Here is a 21,317-nt window from a genome sequence, read left to right as displayed (position 1 = left end):
CTATTGGCTGTTCAGCTCTTTATTAGACCAATCAGGTATTTTAGGCAGGCAAAGTAACACAGATTCACAAAGTTAAATAAATGCAACATAAAAGAATGCAACACATCTTTGCATCATTAAACAAATGCTCCACATCATAAAAGAATGTAACACATCATTAACTAATATTCCATAACAAGTGATTCTTTTTATGAGGAAACATGTGAGTTCCATCCTTTCTTGGTTGAAGCAGTATTATTAGGTTCTGATCCAAAGATATTTGAAAAGCTCCCTCCCTGAGGGGGGACCCCACACCAGCTGAAAGCACTGAACAGGGTAGCTGTGTGACCTCAACAGAAAGTTCCCACCCAGGGCAGGGAAGATTCTTTGGCAAAGGAGTGTAATCAGCTTCTGAGGGACTGAAATGTGTTTATTGATATAAATTAACATTTTATTTACTCTTGCTGTGTTGGGGTTTATTTACTTACACCTCTGAGTTAAAAGGTTTTGCTTCTTGCTATATTTATTTAGATACCTACAGCTGCAAAAGCACTTGGCCTTTAGATATAACACAGACATCCCATTACAAGGAAACGTTCAGGGTGCATTTGGGCTGTGGTATGCTTGGGATACCTGTTTAGAAGTCTAAGTTTAACACTTTGATTTTCCAGGCTGTACCCACGCCATGCAAGTGCGCTGAACAACCTTGGGACACTGACAAAGGACATGGCAGAAGCAAAGATGTACTACCAGAGGGCACTGCAGCTCCATCCACAGCACAACCGTGCACTCTTCAATCTGGGGAATCTCCTGAAGTAAGGAGAGTGGCTTCTGCTGGCTGGGTGGCCTGGAGAGTTCCAGAGACACTTGTTTCATTGTGCTACCAATGCCTCTTCCTAGCGATGAATAGTTTTCACACTTTCGTTGGCAATTAATTCTATTTCTTGTTAGTTAAAAGCTATATTTCTCAGAATGTCTTTCTGGGATCAGCCCATAGATTGGTTGTCTGTCACAGGGAATGGAGAAGGGTTACAAAGTCAAAGAAACTTAGCATGTGCTGTGTTACAAAGAAGGGGATGCTACAAAGAGCTTTCCTATGCTTCTAGTCCCTTGTGAACCTTTATGAAGGACTCTAGGGGGTACAACCATTCCAAGATGAACATTCCACAATAGACCTCCAGGAAAGCAGAGTTCTCTGAGTGTAAAATGAAGGTCCTGACCAGGATTCATGCTCAGTGTGGATTAAAGTTTAAAAAAAAAAGCCAGGCTTGTTTGGAGTTAGACTAATTCTCAGGAGGGGCTGGAAAGATGGCTCATTGGTTAAAAGCAGGAACTGCTCTTGCAAAGGACCAGAGTTCAGTTCCCAGCCCCCACTTTGAGTAATTCATAACTGCCTGTAACTCCAGCTCCAGGGAATCTGACGCCATCTTCTGGATTCCACAGGCACCCACACATGTGTGAACATACACAGACACATACACATAAATAAAAATAAATCTTAAAAAATAAAATAAAACATATTAAAACACATGAGAAGGGTGAAGTCTAGTTACTGAGACAGCTAACTAGCTGCAGGCAGCACTTTTATTTCACTTTAGAGCCTCTGTGAACACTGTGTCTTTGTGTGAAGTTGTAAGGACTTGAGTTTGAACGTTACTAGAGTGTCTATGTGTGCTTTGTTTGTGGCTCAGTGAGTGGGTAGAAAATCTCACAGATATCTCCTTAGGTAATTAGCTTCTATAGCACTAGTTTCAGAAATCTTTTCAATGAGGTTTTTTTTTTTTCTCCTAAGAAGCTAACCTGAATGGCTGCCTACACAGTAAGACTCCTTGTCAAGAATGCTCTCCAGAGTTCTGTGCTCAAATTGGACAACATAGCTCTGTGGCAGTGGTTCTGTCCTGTTTCCTCCTGCTGGGGACCAAGCTGAAGATGTTAATCTTCCACCCAGTCTGTCTCCACTGACCTCTTCAATAATTACGTCTGAGTTAAAACTATAGGAAAGCATGCTTTAGAATGTAGTGATGGCTGCTTTGCAGCGAGGAAAGCTACAGAGTTACCGGCATAAGGCTTCCCCCTCTCAGTAAATAAGTTATCACCCAGATCAGTAGTATGGCTTTACATCCATGTAAGACTAGAATGGTTTCTGGGGCCTTTTGTTTTTAATGGTGTTCTTCCAATGAGACCTCAGTGTGAGTGGAGAAGAGGAAATGGGGATTCTAAGAAGTGCCATGCATAGGGAGAAGCAGCCATGTCTTAGTGTGAGTCTCAGAATCTAGTGAATGAAAACATGTTAATAGCTAACATTTGTGTAGTACTTTCTAACTAACGTAAGTTATATATACAATCTACTTGTAATATGTGTGTGTGTGTGTATAGCTATACTATGTAATTCTTAAAACAACCTGAGCTGAGAGGGTTACCATCTTCATCTCATTTTACAGATAAGGAACCCAAGGCTCCTCCAAGAGCTATGTGACCCTGACCTAGGCTTGTGACTGACCCAGGACTGAACTCTGCACTTTCCTTGTCTTGTTTATGCTACATTCCTGTTTTTCCTAAATAGTTCCCCAGCTTCAGATTACATAATATAAAGCTGTATAAGAGCCTGCCTTGGCCCTGTGTAGACTTCCTAATAGTCTTTCTGAAGGAAACAGTTCAGTTTATTTTCATTATGTGGAGGTTGCTTGCTGAGTGACAGAGGAAGGTGGTGCAGAAAGCTGCAGGGTTGCTCTGCATGTAGACCAGATCTGAGCTGACCTCTGCTCCCCTAATGGGCTGCTGGGCCAGGAGTAATGAGTAGAAATCAAGAAAAGGGTGAGAATGTTGCAAATGTGGGGTCAAGTGCCAGGATTTATTGTTTCTTCAGCATCTGTGCCCTGATCCTCTCTGGATTCAGCTTTTGAGTTATTGCAGTTTGCTTTATAAAACCATGCTTCTTTCTGTAGTGTAGAATGCAATGCTCACTCTTTGCATATGAGCAGCATAGGTCTGACTGTTCCTAAGAGGCAGCCACTCACCATTCCTATTTAATAAATGAGGACACTATAGTTTGGACCAGAGAAACCTCTGTCTTTTTAATTGAGCAGCCCTGACCACTGCCTCCTAGTGGCTCATGTGGAAAGTGCCAGCCCTCTGTAGAATGGCCACCAACTGCCTGATAGGAACTGTCTGAGAACTGTGTATGCAATGTCAGGAAGTCATATTTTAAAACATATAAAAATTAACTTTAATCATATCTTTAGTTAAACCCTAATATGTCTAAATTATTATTTTAGTGTTTGATTAATATTTAACAATGGTTTAAAATTTTAGCATAAAACATTGAAGATATGAATGAGATGACATGCTTTCTTACACTAAATCTGTGAAATCTAATATATATTTGACACTCACAGCCCATCTCAGAGCAACTATACTTCAAATGTGCAGTAACTACACGTGGAATGGTTTCTCTCTTTGCCAACACTGACTTTTACTAATAACCTTGACTTTGAAGGAAACACAGGTCCTTTGTCCATGCCTGAAAGTCTAAAAATGAGAAGTTTCTCTGTCAGAGAATGCCAGCCAGCTCACTGCACGCTGCTCAGATTCTTGGAATTATATGACCCCTGCTTCAGTAGTAGACTCCAAGGGTTCCCCACCCTGTGTGGTCTCATTTGAGCCATTTCTTGATACTTTGAAACTTCTCAGTTGTGAGTCTGTTCAGCATATTATGGTGGAATACTGAGGAGCAGCCCCTAATTCATATTGATTAATAATGGCTTTTCTTGGGACTTAAAATATCAAAATGGTAAAAGGAAAAAAGGAAAAGAAGCAAGAAAAGCTTGTGATTTTTATGGGCAAAGATTACAGAAGTCCCCAGTGTATCAAGAGGGCACAACAGAATATTTAAGATCAGGGTATGGGGAAACATTTATGTGAACGCATGATTAAAATAGATAATGGTATTTGTTACTAAAATGAAAAACAGAATGTAAGTACTCATGTCATACCTCTCCCAATTGCCGTTAGAGGATGTCCAGAGTGTTTCTCTGAATCTGTGATGAAAACAATGACAGAATGTTCTAGAACGTCCATCAATGGAGCTAGCTGTGTGATAAACTGAATGGCAGTGTGTGTTTTATCTTCTTTAATCAGCTCCTTCAAAATGAAGACCTTCTAATGACTGTGAAGGCATAGAAACATAACTATTATTTTATAAAATCTTCAGTGTTTGGGGCATGCTTCCTCACACCCTCTTCACTGGCCACACAATGTTTTATGAAAGGACATCTGTATGTGCACAAGATGGTAGATCTCTACTTCTCAGCGTTGTTTTCTTTTGAGATGGAGTTTCACTGTGTACATTAGGTTGGCCTTGAACTCATGGCAGTCCTCCTGCCTCAGCCTCCTAGGTGCTGGGATTTCAGTCAAAAACCTTCACTTTTTAACTTCAGCACCAAATGCCAGGTTAGTGGGTAAAGGTGCACTCTCCCTGGCTGCTGCTACCTTGTGAGCACATCAGCTATGAGTGGGCAAGTTATGGTTCTCCCTCTTGGCCTGAAATCCTCCATTCACCACCATAATTACCTATTTGTAGTTAGGTGACTTCTGTCTTTATCTCTAGCCTAATTCCTTATGCCTTTCCCTACTCATGTTAGCCTAACTCATGCCTACCTTTCTGCAGATCTTCTCCGGCTTCCAAAGCCCAGCTCAGTGTCTCATGCTGCCACCTGCATCTTCATCTCTGCACTTCACAGTATTCTCTACACTCTTCCGTCATCCCTGTCTTGAGTACCAGGCAGTAGTTTTCACTGTTCCACAATCTCTGCTGCCATCATTAGTGAACTTTAGTACCTGTCATCCCTAGGTTCTGTTCATCCTCCCCTCCAAGGCTGTTCATCTCCACTGTGCTTGGGTACTTTCCAACATGGCTGTGCCACTAACTTTCTAAGAGTGCAGGTGTTTCCATTCCATAGTTCCTGCATTCTGACCTTTGACCTTTGGCCTCTTACCTCTGCTCATGCACCTTTCCTTTCTCCCACTCTCTTCACTCCTGCTGACCTTTATGAACTGTCATCTTGTAGCCCTTCTCTGTCTCTCTTCTCTAGTTGTTTTCTTTCCAGACTTTCCTGTTATCAGGCCTCCGTGATGAGCGCAGTTCTCCCCTTATACCCTTACTGCTGGCCTGTTGGCAACTTTGTTAGATGCCCTCTATTAAATAGGTCGTATGACATTATTTTGCTCCTTTATCCAATACCTAGTCTTCTTCACCTTCTCTACGGACTTGGGAGCACTTGTGCCCTTTGCATTGGCACCGTGTCCAAATGTTTCAGCATTCAGGATTTACTGCTCACCACTCATTTCCACTCTGCTGTCCTTGGTGAGCCCAGACCCAGCGAATACTGACCAGTTGTCAGTGTGTGAAAGACACCTGCCAGACCACATCGACTAAGGCCCTTCGTAAGGCTTAGTTAACTCTATTCTGGTTCACTGGATATGCCCCATTTCCACTCTCCTCCACTCACAGCCAGTGTCTGTCCAGCAGATTCATCTGGGAAATGAGAACGTGTGCTACGACCCCTAACTGAGAACACAGCAGACCGTTACCGTACTTCTGTGAACACTGACCCCACAACTATGCTCGTACCATGATTCCTGGCTCTTAAATCTTTAGTGAAGTTCTCAGGCTGTGATAAACACAGTCCAGGCCAGAGCAGAGTGCCACAGGAAGCAGTCTTAAAGGAGCCCAGGGCTTTGTTTACATTCTCTGGAAGGACTGTCACTCACTGTCCCTGCACAGATATTTCTAGGAAAAGATAATGTGCCAGGCCTGACTGCCTTGTCAAGTATAAGAGTTTTTAAGAACCTCCAGCCTGCACTCTCCTCTGTGTGCCTTTGCAGTAGAGCTGCTCTGAGCCCCACAGGGCAGGCCCTGAGGGAGGTGGCTTAAGGAAGGAATGGTCCAGTTAAAGTCTAAAGGTAACATGCCAGTCACTGGGGACTTCTTTTGCAGACACGGTCATCCTTTAAGACACCAACACTTCCTTTATCTTGAGTCAGTCCAGCAGGCTTTCTCTTTGGCACAAAACCTCAATTTCGTATTCGGGTTGTTGGAGGAATCAAAAAGCTTTCAAGTTTTAAAATGCTCTTTGTACACTAGAAAGAGAAGCAAGAAGGACAGAAAGAGGAACATGTGTGTGTGTGCTGTGTGTTCTCCCACCTACTTATGGCCTGCAGGCTCCATCCCAGGCAGCACTTGGGGAGGTGAAACTTGGTTTTTAAGGATGCCTTCCCTTCTAAGGGACTCATTGTCAGTTCTGCCAGCTCCTTCCTCTTCTGCCTTCCACAGAATCCAGTCTCCCCAGCCTGTCTGCTGGGTAGCACATGGGCTTTCTGCCCTCACCCTTCCTGTTACCTTCCTCCAATTGACAGGAATGATGGTTGATTCACTCCTTTCTTAGGACTCTGTCTACTTGGAGCAGTTTGGGTACCACCCCCATAACTCTCCTGTCCAGACAAATAATTGACTAGGACAGGATCACATGCCAATGAAGTGCAGAGAGGGCGTTGACATCCAGTGCTTCCTGTGACATCAGGCCATGTCCTTTCTTAAAACGGGTAGCTGCTACCGTGTACTGATCTCTGGTTATTGTGTAACTGCAGGGAACAGTTTTAGCTTGCTGTGGCTTCAACTGTTTGTGTGTAAAGTAGAAATAATTCTAGAAACTGCACTTTTCTTAAGTACTAAATGTAATACATATAAGCACTTAATATAGGACCCAGCACCCAATAAAGATGAACTAGATATTAGCTGTGACTGTAACCTAGGAATGTAGTATTTCATGTCCAATCTGAAGCTTGGCTTCTTGGCACTAATAAGGCAGTCATACTCTACTCATGACACTAGTTAAACAGCTTAGATGACAGTCAGCTGCTGGGGCCCAGATCTCTTCATTTAAGTAGAAGATGGGTCAACAGGTCCCAGAGAGCTCTCTATAAGCATCTGCAGCTTACCTATGACAAGGGCATCTAGTCTCTTAACTGAAGTATAGCTAGAGAGCTGGAAACTCACTTTCTCTTGCTGCTACGGCATTCCACCTTTGCTGAGATGCCACACAGTCAGGGGTTCTGGATCACATCTGACCCATGTTGCTCAGCAACTGAAGCAGAAATGGACAGAAACAGCACTCAGCCCAGTGACTAGCAGGGACACAGTACAATGACTCATCCACTCAGCCTCCAGCTGTGGATAACAACTTGCTAAACCAGGACATTCTCAACTACCTTCTCCTCCAGATCCCAGCGATGGAACTGTGTTTGTGCCCTCTTGAAGTTCCCAGAGGGCTTGGGATGTGCATGTGTTTCCAAGTCATGCTACCTTGGGACTGCTTTTGTACTTGATGTGGTACTGGTTTGGCACTAACCTCAGCCCACCTTCACATATCTGTATGTGCAGGAGCAGGTGGCACCAGAACCTCAGCCCACCTTCACATATCTGTATGTGCAGGAACAGGGTCACAGGAGACAGGTGTCCTGTTGCACAGGCACACTGCAGTGACCTCACAGGGCTGATGCTAAGCACATCAAGGTCTGCCCCACACCTGTGAAGAGAGACTCAGGACTAAAGCTTCCGAAGTTGTGCTTTGTGTCCACCACCATGTCTCCTGCCCTGTGAATGCTCATGTTTGAGTTTTTCATCACATATGCCTTACTTTCTGTCTGGCAGTGACAGGAGATGAGGTACGACTGTGATCTTGTCCTTGAATTTTAGCTGTCATGAGTAGCTCTTTGTATGTATGTGTCTGTTTCTAGTGAGTGTCTGTATGTGGGTACACATGTGTATGCATGAGCATGAAGGGCAAGGGCGGAGGTCAACCTCTTAGGTTGTCTACTTTGTTTTTTTAAGATGGAGCCTGTCATTGTCCTGGTACTTGCCAAGTAGGTTAGCCTCGCTGGCCAGTGAGCCCCAAAGATCCACCTGTCTCCATCTCCTGAGTGCTGGGAATACAAGTTTGATATCAATCACACTTGCCTGGTAGGGATCAGACTCGGGTCCTCATGTGCAGTAGACTACCAATGGAGCCATCTTGCCAGCCCAGCAGTGTGATCTGAATTGATCAGTTTTCCAATCTTCACTGTTATATAACAAGAATGTGCTTTGTGGGCTGTTGTGCATGAATTTTATAAAAATCAAGCAGAAAAATAAGTGCATACTGCAGCCAGCCAGATGCTTTTACACACTGCTTTGGCCACAGTTCACTCAGGCATCCTGAAGTTACACAGGGCAGTCAGGAGTCCTTCCCATCCTGTGTGGGAAGCAGAGCCCTAGGAGGCCCATGCTTACAAAGACCATCTCCTGAGATGTCTGTAGCTTGAATTTCACACAGCAGTTCTTCTGAAGAACTGGTAATGTCTCCTGCCATAAAAGTAGAACTAAAAATCTTCTTTGTTTATGGGAAACATCAGTTTTGACCCAGTAACAGCAAAGCACAACGATATGCTAACAGGAGCTCAGTAACACAGAGGACCTCCTGTTGCTGCCTCCACCCTTCACTCCATGCTCAGGCTGAGGTTCCTTTTCTTTTTTCTCATTCTTTCTCTCCCTCTTTCCCAAACCCATCCATTCTAGTTTATATTAGCCAACTACTGCTATGGGAGGGGCTGCCCTGGACTGTGGTCCTATATCCAGTATCATATTGAAGAAAGCTGACTGTCCCTCTCCCAGCAGCATTCAAACACCAATAGCTCCTTAGCTGGGGATAAGATTTTTGTGGCCACCCACCACCACCACCACAAACCCTGTGCTGGGATTTTGTCTGACTTGAGCTTGCACAGGTCTTGTGCATACTGACACAATCATTGTGAGTTCGTATATGCACCTATCCTATTGTGTTTGGAAAACACCCTTTCCTTAAACTCATCTACCACCCTCTGGCTCTTACAGCCCTGAGGTTGGGGGGTAGAGTGTGATATAGACATCCCATTCATGGTTGAGAACTCTGAAGTCTCTTATTCTCTATGCATTGACCAGTTATAGGTCTGTGTGTTGATGGCCATTGTGGTAGTTTGAAAGAAAATGGCCTGTGGTGATATATTGTGTACCCTAATAAAATTTACCTGAAGATCAGAGGGTAGAACAAGCCACTAGATTAAACATAGAGGCCAGGCAGTGGTGGCGTACACCTTTAATCCTAGCACTCGGGAGGCAGAGATCTGTCTGGATCTCTGTGAGTTCAAAGCCACCCTGGACTACATGAGATTGACTCAGTCTAGGGGAGAAACAGCCAGGCAGTGGTGGCACACACCTTTAATCCCAGTACTTGGGAATCACATGCCTTTAATTCCAGTACTTGAGATCTCATGCCTTTGCTTGGGAAGCATACATGCCTTTAATCCCAGGAAGTGATGGCTGGGCAGAGAAAGGTATATAAGGCATGAGGACACAGAAACTAGAGGCTTTTTTGGCTGGAGCCTTTCAGATGAGGACTCAGAGAATTTCAGTCAGAGGATTTGTGGAGTTGGTGAGGTGAGACATGGCAGTGGCTTATTCCTTTGTCTCTCTGATCTTTCAGCATTTACCCTAATATCTGGCCCTAGGTTTTTCATTATAATACCATTTTAAGATTTGTGTTATAATGGCCCCCAAAGGAAGTAGCACTATTAGGAGGTATGGCCTTGTTGGAGTGTGTCACTGTAGAGGCAGGCTTTGAGGTCTCCTATGCTTAAGCTACCCATGAGACAGACCCCTTCCTGTTGCCTGCAGGCCCAGATATAGGACTCTCAGTTACTTCTACAGCACCATGTCTACCTGTACACCGCCATGCTTCCCGCCATGATGATAATGGACTAAACCTCTGAAAATGCAAGTCACCCCAATGAAATGTTTTCCTTTATAAGAGTTGCCATGGTCATGGTGTCTCTTCACAGCAATAGAAACTCTAACTAAGACAGCATCTACTATTGAGAAACTCCATTGCTGCTGGTGAGTCACCAGTTCTGTATCTGCTGCTGACACTTTCCAAGTTCACCCCATGTGTCAATTTTTTCCTAACTCAATCAGTTACTTCTGTTGAGATGAATGTGGGACTGTTGAGAAATCGAGAAAATTTTGTAAAATAGCAAATTTAACATATCTCTAATTACTAAAAGAAAATATGTCAAATCCTTAATGCCTCTGCTAAATACCTACCATTGAGATGGCGCCAGGAAAGTGAGCCTATGGGAGTGTTTTTACTTGACACAGAGGAAAGCACAGTAAGAGGGAAGTACCCTGTGAAACCACAGATGTTGAGCTGCAAAAATCTTAACATTCTGAGCAAAATCTAATTTCCACTTGATGTTTTTCTTATGGAATCCATTCTGAGGGTATTGCTGGTTTCAGGAACCCATTCTGAGGAACCTTGGAAATTCCTGGGGTAGGGGCGATTTAAGAGAGTTGAGTCCCACTGCAAAGTTGTAAAAGGTGTGTATTTATGTTTGATGTTTACATGGATAACATGGTGCTAAGCAAGGTACATGTGATTCATAGTTGAGGACACTCTTGTAGAGCTCCTGTAGAGAAAGTGGCAGTGTCCCCTTGTCATTCCTTCTAATCCATCCATCACTGGGGATGACTTTGATGGTTTTTTAATATATGCAGGTCATTGGACTGGGATTAAAAACAACAACAACAAATGATTAGTAAGATTGTCTTAGTCTTAGTCAGTGTTCAATTGCTGGAAAGAAACACCATGACTTCAGCAACTCTTATAAAGGAAACTATTTAATTTGGGGCTGGCTTACAAGTGCAGATGTTTCATCCATTATTGTCATGATGGGAAGCATGGCAACATACAGACAGATATGGTGGTGCAGAAGAGGTTGCTGAGAGTACTACATCTGAATCAGTAGGCAGCATGAAGAAAGAGAGACACTGAGCCTGACTTGAGCACTTGAAACCTCAAAGCCCACCCACAGTGACACACTTCCTCCAACAGGGCTACATCTCCTAATAGTGCCTCTTCCTGGTGACCAAGCATTCAAATCTATTAGCCTGTTGTGTGTGTGTGTGGGGGGGGGGGGTATGTGTGTGGACATTGTTATTCAAACCACCACAAAGATCCAAAGTCCACTTACAGGGGAGCTTAAAATTGAGTAAAGGTCATAGAGCACACACTCTGGGTGTTAGGATCCTTGTGGGTGTTTTTCCTCAAGGGATTTACTGTTGCACTGCTTCGCAGAATTCCCTAGGAGAAGCCCTGATGTCTCTATTTCCTCTGTGTCACTCAGATGGACATTAATGGAGTCCTCGAGGACTTACATTATAGGCTGTGTTAAGTGGTAGTTAATCTCTCTGAGTTCATTTATGAAAGGTCTAAGTTTCCATTTTAGCTGACATGAGTTATTACAAATGAAAGCCACTAACCCATTATTATAAAATTCTTGTAGTTTTTTCCCCCTCTGCTGATTTTGAAGAATTTCCAGCTAAATAATGTCCTGTAGGGACTAATTTTCTGCCTTAATTTTATAAGTCTATATGTTCCCTTAGATTCAAGCAGCATTTCTAAATTCTACTTAGTGAAGACTCTTTGGAGTTCTAACCATAAAATCAGTGGTCAAATTACAGGGTTAAAAAATGCATTTTTGCTTTAAAAAAATATACAAATGGAAGAGTGACTTTTAGTGTGTTTGTGAGAGAACATACATGTGTGAAAACTCACAAGCTCTATAGAGTAGTGCACAACCTTCATGAACTCTTGTTGACCAAGTGAATCAACAAGAATTATAACTTTCATCTTTAAGGCCCCAGTTCAAGGATGAGTCCTTGAAGGACTGGGCTATTAACCCCCTGCTATCAAAGTCTGGAGCATGCATGCAGGAGAGCCAATTAGGAGCTAACCAGATCACAGTGAGGAGAAGAGGTAGACAGCATCTGCCTTTGCTGGTTAGCTTAATTAACTTGATAAAAATTAGAGTCACTCAGGGGGAAGGAACCTTAATTTAGGAAGTGCCATCATCTGACTCACCTGTGGGCATATTTGTGGGGTATTTTCTTGATTATTGATTGATGTGGGAGTTCTAGAACATGGCCACTTCATGCGAATACATTTTTCACCAGCTTTCTGTTTTCAATGGTTTCCTTCACTGTCTAAGCTTAGCTGTCCTGGAACTTGATCTGTAGACCAGTCTGACCTCAAACACAGAGATCTGCCTGCCTCTGTTTTCTCTGAGTGCTGGGATTAAAGGCATGCACCATCAAGCTTTACTTTAATTCCTTTTCACAAGCTGAAAGCTTAGCTGGGTGGGGTCTTGCCATGAGGTCACCACTCCCTTTATTCTATTTAGCATCAGGCTTTTCTTTAAACTTTTCCTGGTTTCCCTTTTCTCCTCAAACTGTACATTTTGTATTTTTCCTTTCTCAGCTTGCTCCTTTTCCTTATAGATCTGCATAAGACTGGCCACTAGCAACACAGTCTATACTAGGCTCTCTGGAAATCTCCTATGCCAATGCTGTTAATCCATAACTCTTCAATTTAGCCTTAGGCATATTTTTTTTAATAAGGGCAAAAAGCAGCCACATTCTTTGACAAAATATCACAAGAATGGTCTTTAGGTCACACACTAATATTCTTCTCCCCTGAAACCTCATAAGTAAGGCTCTCCCCAGTTCAAATCACCCTCAGCAACACTGTCTCCCAAGTTCCTACTAGTATGGTGCATTAAGCCCCATTTAAAGCACTTAACTGTTTTCCTAATCCAAAGTCCCAAAGTCTACATTCTTCCAAACAAAAGCAGAGTTAGGCCCATCATACCAATACCCCACTCTTAGTACCAACTTCTGTCTTAGTTAAGGTTTCTTTCTTTTTTTTTTCTTTTTGGTTTTGTGGGGGCTTCTTTGTTGTTGTTTTTGTTTTTGTTTGAGACAGGGTTTCTCTGTGTAACAGCCTAGCTGTCTAGGAACTCTCTTTGTAGACGAGGCTGACCTTGAACTCACAGAGAACTGCCTGCCTCTGCTTCCTGGAATGCTGGGATTAAAGGAGTGCACCACCACCACCCAGCTCTTTTTGGTTTTTTGAGACAGAGTTTCTCTGTGTAACAGCCTTAGCTGTTCTGGAACTCATTTTGTAGACCAGGCTGGCCTTGAACTCAGAGAGATCTGCCTGCTTCTGTCTCCCCAATGCTGGGATTAAAGGTGTGCACCACCATGTCTGGCTTTAGTTAGATTTTCTGTTTGCTGTAAAGAGACACCATGACTACAGCAACTCTTATAAAGAAAAACATTTAATTGGTGCTGGCTCATAGTTTCAGAGATTTAGTCCATTATCATCATGGCAGGAAGCATGGCAGTGTGCAGGCAGACATGGTCCTGGAGAAGGAGTTGAGAGTTCTACATCTGGATCAGCAGGTAGCAGGAAGAGAGAGACACTGGGCCTGGCTTGAGCATTTGAAACCCCAAATCCTACCCCCCCAGTGACACACTTCTTCCAACAAGCCATACCTACTCCAACAAAGCCATACATCAAATAATGCCACTCTCTATGATCCTATGGAGGCCATTGTCATTGAAACCACATCTACCAAATTGAATCCTTAACTCCAAGGACTTTTAAAACTGTGACTTTTTACTCCCAAGTCTATGATAGGAATCTACCTTCTAGGTGAAACTGACTGGTAACAAGCTGCTTCAGTCACTGAAGCATTGAAACTACATTCTACAGACCCTGGACCTGCGGAGGGGTAGGAGAGAAGGCCTGGTATTAGGAATGAATGACCTTGATCCTTGCAGCCCTTGAGTACACATGGCATAGGTATGCTGAGATCTCAGTGCCCACATAGATCACCTGGGAGGTATGGATGAGGCCTGAGTTTCTATATTTTCAGCAAGCTGCCAGGTGACATTCACTCTAGTGCATGAATCACACTCTGAATAGAAAGCTCTTGGGGATGAGGGTAGACTTCTGAGAAGAGATTTAGACCTCCACACAGCCTAGCATAACATGTATATATACCGATACAGTAAAATCCAGAACGAACCACCCAATCTTAGCTAAAAGAAATGAACAAACAAACAAAAAACCAAAAAGATGAATAAGATCCAAGACAAAGGCCACAGAGAGCACACACTCAGAGTGTTAGGACCCTAGTGTCTTATTTTAAAGTGGTCTCCTGCGGGAATTGTAGATGTAACCAACCGTCTTATTAAATAAGAAACACAGAACCAATGCAAAGAAGAAAGCCAAGAGAGCAGAGCTAAGAGCCTTAGCCGCCTGCTGCAGCTAGCCTCTTCAGCCAAGAGACCTCTCCAAAAGAGACCTACTTTCTGTCTGTTTGTCTTTATATAGACTTTTTGTTCTGCCTTCTCATTGGTTGTAAACCCAACCACATGACTGCCTCATCACTGCCTGTCTGTACAGACCTCCAGGTCTTCTATAGTTGGTATTGAGATTAAAGGCATGTGTCTCTAATGCTGGCTGTATCCATGAACATACAGAGATCTACCTAGCTCTGCCTACCAAGTTCTGGGATTAAAGGTGTGCACCACCAACGCCCAACTTTTGCTATGACTCTAATAGCTCTGACCCCCAGGCAACTTCATTTATTAACATACAATTAAAATCACATTTCAGTACAAATAAAATATCACCATAGGGAATCTTTCCTCAAGGGATTTGATTTCAAGGGTGGCCTGGCATACAGAGTTAGATCTTATCCCAAAGAAAATGAAGCGGTCATGTTACAATGGAGAAGCATTTGGAAGAGGATGTGAACATAACTAGAGCCATTTGACTCTCCTGCATGTGAAATTTTAAATTAGAAAGATGAGTATAGTATCTATCATATGGGGCCACTGTAAGAACTGAACTCATAATGCTATGAGAATTTATGAGAATGCCCGGTACACAGTTAATACCAAGTTGAGTTGTGAAAACACATGCACCAGACTTTGTATTGGTCCCTGATGGGAAAAGGTGCCCCCAAGGACTAGACCTAGATCCTTGAGGCCATGGACTGTCTGTGGTTCCAGAGATCCTGTTCTTCATACTACATTGTATTTATTACATTTATAATATCTGGCATTTAACATCAGTGTCTGTGGAAGTTGTTTCAGTAACAAAGTTATTACTGCCTAAGTGTGAGTTTTTTTGGCTTCAAAGACAGAGAGATCCAGGGACCAAACCAACAGGAAACAGGTCTTTCACCCAAGGTTAGGACTTGCAGATTGCCAGACTTCAAGTCCCAGAGAAGACTGAATAATAAAAGTTGAGACAGTGAGGATATAACAGCGCATTGACTATCCTTTTTCAGCCAGTGGTCACAGTGTTTTCTAATTTCATAAATTGTATGTGACATTTTCTTCCTTGGATATAAACCATAGATGGATGTTTTGGGCCAGTAGTCACCATTAAGAATTCAGCTTGTGAAGCTCAGTAGTTAAAAATACTGGTTGCTCTGCCAGAGGATCTGAGTGCCCAGCACCCATGTTGAATGGTTCATAACACCTGTAACTCCAGCTCCAGGGCATCCAGTGCCCTCTTCTGGACTCTGTAGGTACCTGCACATGGTGATACACATTTATAAACATAAAAATACTTTTTAAAAAGGGTTTTGGCTTGTGGTGCTGTTAGAAAGGACACAGACCATCTTCACATCTTTATACTCGGTCCAAGCCAACAGGTGACGTGCCCAGAGTGCTGCCCTGAGGTCAGTGTTTCTTGTTAACAGACTTGAAGACTCTTCAGGAGAACTCCCCAACACAGCAGGGCAGGTGTGCTCGCTCACTAAGACCAAATCCTGACAAGCAGAAATTTAAGAGAGGAAGGGCTTCTTCAGGTTCCCAATTATAACAGGTTATATAGCCCATCTTGGTTAGGGAAGGCATGGCCTTAGGAGTGTGAGGTGACATTGTATCCACAGTTAAGAAGCAGTAAAAAGGACAGGAAGTAGTCTGGTCTGTAAAACCTCAGGGCCTGCCCCCCCCCCCCCCCCCCCGCCCCACCCCCCACCTCCACCCCCACCCCCACCCCCACCCACCCACCCACCCCCACCCCCACCCCCACCCCCCCCCCCCCCCCGTGATCTATGCCCCGCCCCCATCCTCCACCCTGGCTCCAAGACCCACAGCCTTCCATAACAGCACCTGGTGGGGACCAAGTGATGTTCTGATACATGAGCCTGTGGGGGCAGACCACATTCAAACCACAGCAGCAGGAGGCAGGGGCCTTCACAGTGCCTTCCAGTGAGAATCCAGACATGAGAAGAGATTTAGACCTCGGCACAGCCTGGCATAACAAGTATATATACCGATACAGTAAAATCCAGAATGAACCACCCAATCTTTGCTAAAAGAAATGAACATTTGAAGTCTGAGCAGAGGACTAAAGTGCTAATGAAAGATGTCCTTCCCATGCCGTCTGCAGGTCCCAGGAGAAAACAGAAGAAGCCATCATGCTGCTGAAGGAATCCATTAAGTATGGTCCAGATTTTGCTGATGCCTACTCGAGCTTGGCTTCTCTCCTGGCTGAGCAGGTAATTGTTTCCATTTAATTTCACAAGCATTTCTTTAAATGATACCGCCAAGTGCATCTGCCAATATCATCACAGGTTTTCAATTTTATTTATTTATGTACTTTCTAGGTATGAGTACTCTGTCTGCATGCATGAAAGAGAGAGTTTCAGATCCCATTACAGATGGTTGTGAGCCACCATGTGGTTGCTGGGAATTGAACTCAGAATCTTTGGAAGGGCAGCCAGTGCTCTTAACCTCTGAGCCATCTCTCCAGCCCTTCATCGCAGGTTTTTATAGAAATGACATAACTAATAATTGGTAGCTCCAGTCAAACACTGGGTCTTACGTCAGCTAAGGTGCACTTGACTAACACAGAAGTCTAGTTTTCTCGATGTATAAGGAACAAACTGAGATGCCTTGCAGCAGCTTCTTGGCTTAAACATAAGGGATAATTTGATCCCACACATCACTTACTGAAGGTAAAATCTGCATTTTAAACATTTCAAAAGTTCCAACAAGTAGCAAAATTAGAATAGACTATGAATATTCAAGTGACAGAAATTATAAACTTAGTTTTTATGCTTTATACAGCCATTTGCAGAACCTTCCTCAGACACAGAAATCTGTAGATTGGATTTGCGGGTCCCAAATATAAAATGGCATTATAGGTGAATAACTCTTGTGTGTATTTTTTTAATTACTTAAACTTAGTGCAGTGTACACTAGCCATGCAAATAACTGCTATGCTGCATTGATTAGGGATAAAGACAAGAAACTTCAGTAGAGACACAGTGTTTTCTAATTGTTTCTTTGTGTGCGTGCGTACGTGCATGTGTGAGTGCGTGCATGTGTGTGTGTGTGTGTGTGTGTGTGTATACCAGGTCCAGAAGAGGATATCCAATGACTTCCTCTGTTACCTCCTGCCTTATTCCTTTGAGATAGGGTCTCTCACTGAACCTGAAGTTTACTCTTTTGGCTACACTGGCTGGCCAGTGAGCTTCTAGGATTTGTTTTTACCTGAGTCACTGGGGTCATAGACACATGTGGCCATGTGTGTACTAGGGATTCAAACTCAGGTCCCTAAGCTTACACAGTTAATCCTCTTACCCAGTGAGCCTTCTCCCTTGCCCTTTTCTGAGTGTTTGATCTGAGGTTTGTTGAACCTGCAGATAGAGAAGTTACCTGTGTCCTCTGAACAGCATAGACAGGCTGTAGACAGGAAGTCTATCAGGGTAGTTGATTTTCTTGAATGTTGACATATAGTGTTTTAAATTAAGGTGATTCTTCATGACATATGCTTTCAGTCCTGGACAGCCTTTAACTTATGTTTAATGACGACACTGAGGAGTTTTCTAGAGAAAAGATGGCCTGCATCCCTTAGTATCACGTCTTCTCACTTCACCCTGGCTCCTTCATCTTTCAGAAACACACCCACTGCCTCGGCCTGTGACCTAGTCATGTCAAGCACCCTCTGTGCCGGCATTTTCCTCAGCCACCACACATCTCTGACACAGATCCATTTCCTCCTGCCTTGCTAGTTTCTGCCCCCACAATATCTTGAGGTCCTCTGTGATAACCCTTTGCCTACCTTCTGCTGTGCCTCCCATCACCTTGTCCTGTGTTTTCCATTCCCTACAATGTTATACCATCTAACATCGCTTTATGTGTTAATGGTCTCTCACCCACCTCCAGAATGTCTGACTCTGTAAGGATGGTTATTGTATTTGTCGAAGTTTTTTCACACCTGCCAGGCTGCACGCAGTCAGTAGATTACAGATGGTGAGTAAATAAACTTGAAGAATGTGAAGTGCCCACTCCACAGCCTGTTCTAGATTGTTCTCCTGCATTACAGGGGCCTGGACTTGGGGGTCACATGACTCTCATTGAATCATGCCTCAGTGTGGTGATCCGCCCTGCGTGAGGACTAGTCCGAGAAGCAGTCATGGGGTACTATTCATAGTGACCCCAGACTGTCAATCATGAGGCTGTGGCCACCATCCCTTACACCATTCACTGTGTCTTTACGAGGCCATGAGGGTGAGAGATCTGTGTTTCAGTGTTAGAAAGCCTATATATGTTTCTCCTAAATTACATTAAGTTTTTATTTTATTTTTAATCGGTACATGAAGATTTTTTATTTTCTGGAAAGGTCAATTCTGTCTCCACTCCGTTTCTCCTCAACTGACAACCATCTGGACTGTATTAGCTGCTTCTCTCCTATGCTGTTTTTACTTCTACATTTGTTTTTTGTTTTTTCCCTTAATTCAGATTCAGTTCATGTTCCTGCCTTGATTTCATTATGCAACAATGAGGTGTGAGTGAAGATTGTACTAATAGTTTCCAGCTCAGATCTTTTTTACCAGCTCCCCAGCCAGGCAGTAGACACTGAATTGCTCTTAAGGAAAAACACCACATCGTTAAGCAATGACCCATTTACATCTACAAGTGATAACCAAGCCTGTTGTCTTGGGAGTTCTTGATAGACTGATATCTCTTTACATAGTTCACCTTTCTCAGGACCATCTTTTCTTTCTTTCTAAATCCCTTCTTGCTTCCAGAACAATTCAGTTTCCAATTCCTGCCCAAACTTTCTCCACTTCCCCATTTTATGGTGAGTCATATTTCTAGAGATCTCTGTGTTCATCACTTTTCCTGTTATTGTGAACAGATACCCCAACAAAGCAGCTCAGAGAGGAAGAGGAGGGGTTTATTCTGCTCACAGTTTGGGGGTGCCATGTGTCATGGAGAGAAAGGCATGGTAGCAAGTGGTTCTGGGGTGGTGGGAATATTTGACGACTGCTTGTCCACATCTCAGTGGTCCAGGAAGCAGAGAGTGAGCCCAGCTATAAATCTCAAGACTTGCTTCCAACACCCCCTTCCTCTATGTAGAGATGCTGCTAGAGAGCGGGCGCACCAGCTGGGAACTGAGTGTCCTGTAAGGGACCTTTCACCCCCGAGCCATGACATCAGCATACAAACTCATCATTTATTTCATTTCTTGGGTTAGTATCCTGAGATAAATTTAAACCACGTGGGCCAGGGAGACAGCTGAGTGGGCGAAGTATTCACTGTGAAAGCCTGAAAGTTCAGATCCTTAGACCCTACATCAAAAGTGGAGCAAGCATTATTCCTGCCTGTGATTCCAGCACTTGGGAAGCAGAGAGAGCAGATCCCCAGGCTAGGTTCACTTGAGAAAACCTGCCTCAATACATAAAGGGGAGCATGATCGAGGAAGACACATAATGTCAGCTTTAAGCCTCCACATGTATGCACTCACACAAATGTGTATGCACATGCACATAAACATGTGCACCACAAGTGCATGCACTCACATACACATGCAAGTGTGAATACACACACATGCACACTACATCACATTTAAAAAAAAAAAAAAAAAAAAAAACCCTAAACCAAGTATTGATTTTCAGTGTTTCAGGCTCATCTTCCCCTGACCACAGGTTTCTTTAGGAAAAGCATGTTTTAGATATATCTCCCCTGCTGTCTGGCTCTACTCTAATTAGTGTTATTGTTTATATGCAAATAAAACATTGATGTGTTAATGCTGTGAAAAATAATGGTCCCTAGTAGGCATCCCAAAGTTTCAGCTGTATTCCTTTTCTAAACTGAGTGCAGTTAAAGATACTACCTTAGGGCTGGAGAGATGGCTCAGCAGTTAAGAGCACAGGATGCTCTTCCAAAGGACCCGGGTATGATTCCTAGCACCGACATGGCAGCTCACAACTGTCTGTAACTCCAGTTCCAGGGGGTCTGGCACTCTCATACAGACATGCATGCAGGCAAAACACCAATGTTCATAAAAATAAATAAAAAGTTTTTTTTTTTTAAAAAAAAAAGATATTAAAAGTAATCAAGATGTTTAGGGACCTTGAGACGTGTTAGCCCGCCAGGACTGTCACATCACTAGTACAGTAAGCAGATCTTACACCAAGTGGTAGTTTGTTGTTTTTTTGTTTGTTTGTTTTAACGAAATAAAGGCACTTTTCAGGCAAAAAATTTAAAAGAATAACATATATGCTTTTTCCTTAGCTGAATTTCAAGAGTGTCAGATGGGATATTTGAAATGATTTCCTGGTTAAGTTATTTTCTGTGGAAATATGGCAAGCTGATGTGATAAGTTATCACGTTCTGTACAGTTGGAGCTCAACAGTTCTGAAGAGAAACAGATGATGCAGGAGACCTCCACCTTTTCTGACAGGCAAAAGGCACATCCTTTGGAGAAGACCTCCATCTTTTCTGACAGGCACATCCTTTGGCCTTTTTCCCACTCTAGGGTATTGGTGTACGTGAAATGCTTTGGGATCTGAGGATCTCACTGAAAAATCTGAAGGGTTCTTCTCCCTGAGGGCAGTTGGTTTTAACTTGAAAGAGACAAGACAGCTGTTAGGTGGAACTCAGGGCCCCTCCCTTCTCCTAGTCTACATCTTACCGGAATGTCTGGAATTCTTTTGGGAAGAAACAAGTTTCTGAATCACACAGTATGAACTCTGAGGTCAGAAATCAACCGACCTGACGTCCTTTGAAGCCCCCCTTTCCTGGTGGCCCCACTCTCACAGTATCCTAGCCTTTCAAACACCAAAAAATATAGAAGCAATATTCTTAAACTTTAGTCAGCATGTACACACATGTGACACCTTCACCTCTCCCTGAGCAGAGCTACCATCTGCCACACACACAGCCCATGCTAACTGTGGTTGTGGACCAATGTCATACTAAAAGAAATAATGATCGAATAAAATCTCCCATGTGCAGCCAAGATTCCAGAGGCTATGTGAAAGGATTCACATTTATCTGTATTTAATTTCAAGTTTGCAGAGAGCACAGCCTATGGGCTGTAAGGCACTTGGCAATT

General features: G+C 43.3%; 1 protein-coding gene across 1 annotated transcript in view; it reads left to right on the top strand.

Moving 5' to 3' along the window:
- Tmtc1 (transmembrane O-mannosyltransferase targeting cadherins 1) overlaps positions 1-21,317 on the top strand; it is a 225,567-nt gene that overhangs the window by 177,596 nt on the left and 26,654 nt on the right. The window contains 2 exon segments of the mRNA XM_052719103.1: positions 651-794; positions 16,359-16,467. Coding sequence (XP_052575063.1) covers positions 651-794; positions 16,359-16,467 — 253 coding nt within the window.

The sequence above is a fragment of the Peromyscus californicus genome, unplaced genomic scaffold (assembly GCF_007827085.1).
Source record: "Peromyscus californicus insignis strain IS unplaced genomic scaffold, ASM782708v3 Scaffold_6__1_contigs__length_162567912, whole genome shotgun sequence".
Lineage (NCBI taxonomy): Eukaryota > Metazoa > Chordata > Mammalia > Rodentia > Cricetidae > Peromyscus > Peromyscus californicus.
Note: the sequence above shows the minus strand (reverse complement) of the source record. Positions and strands in the feature narration are given on the sequence as shown.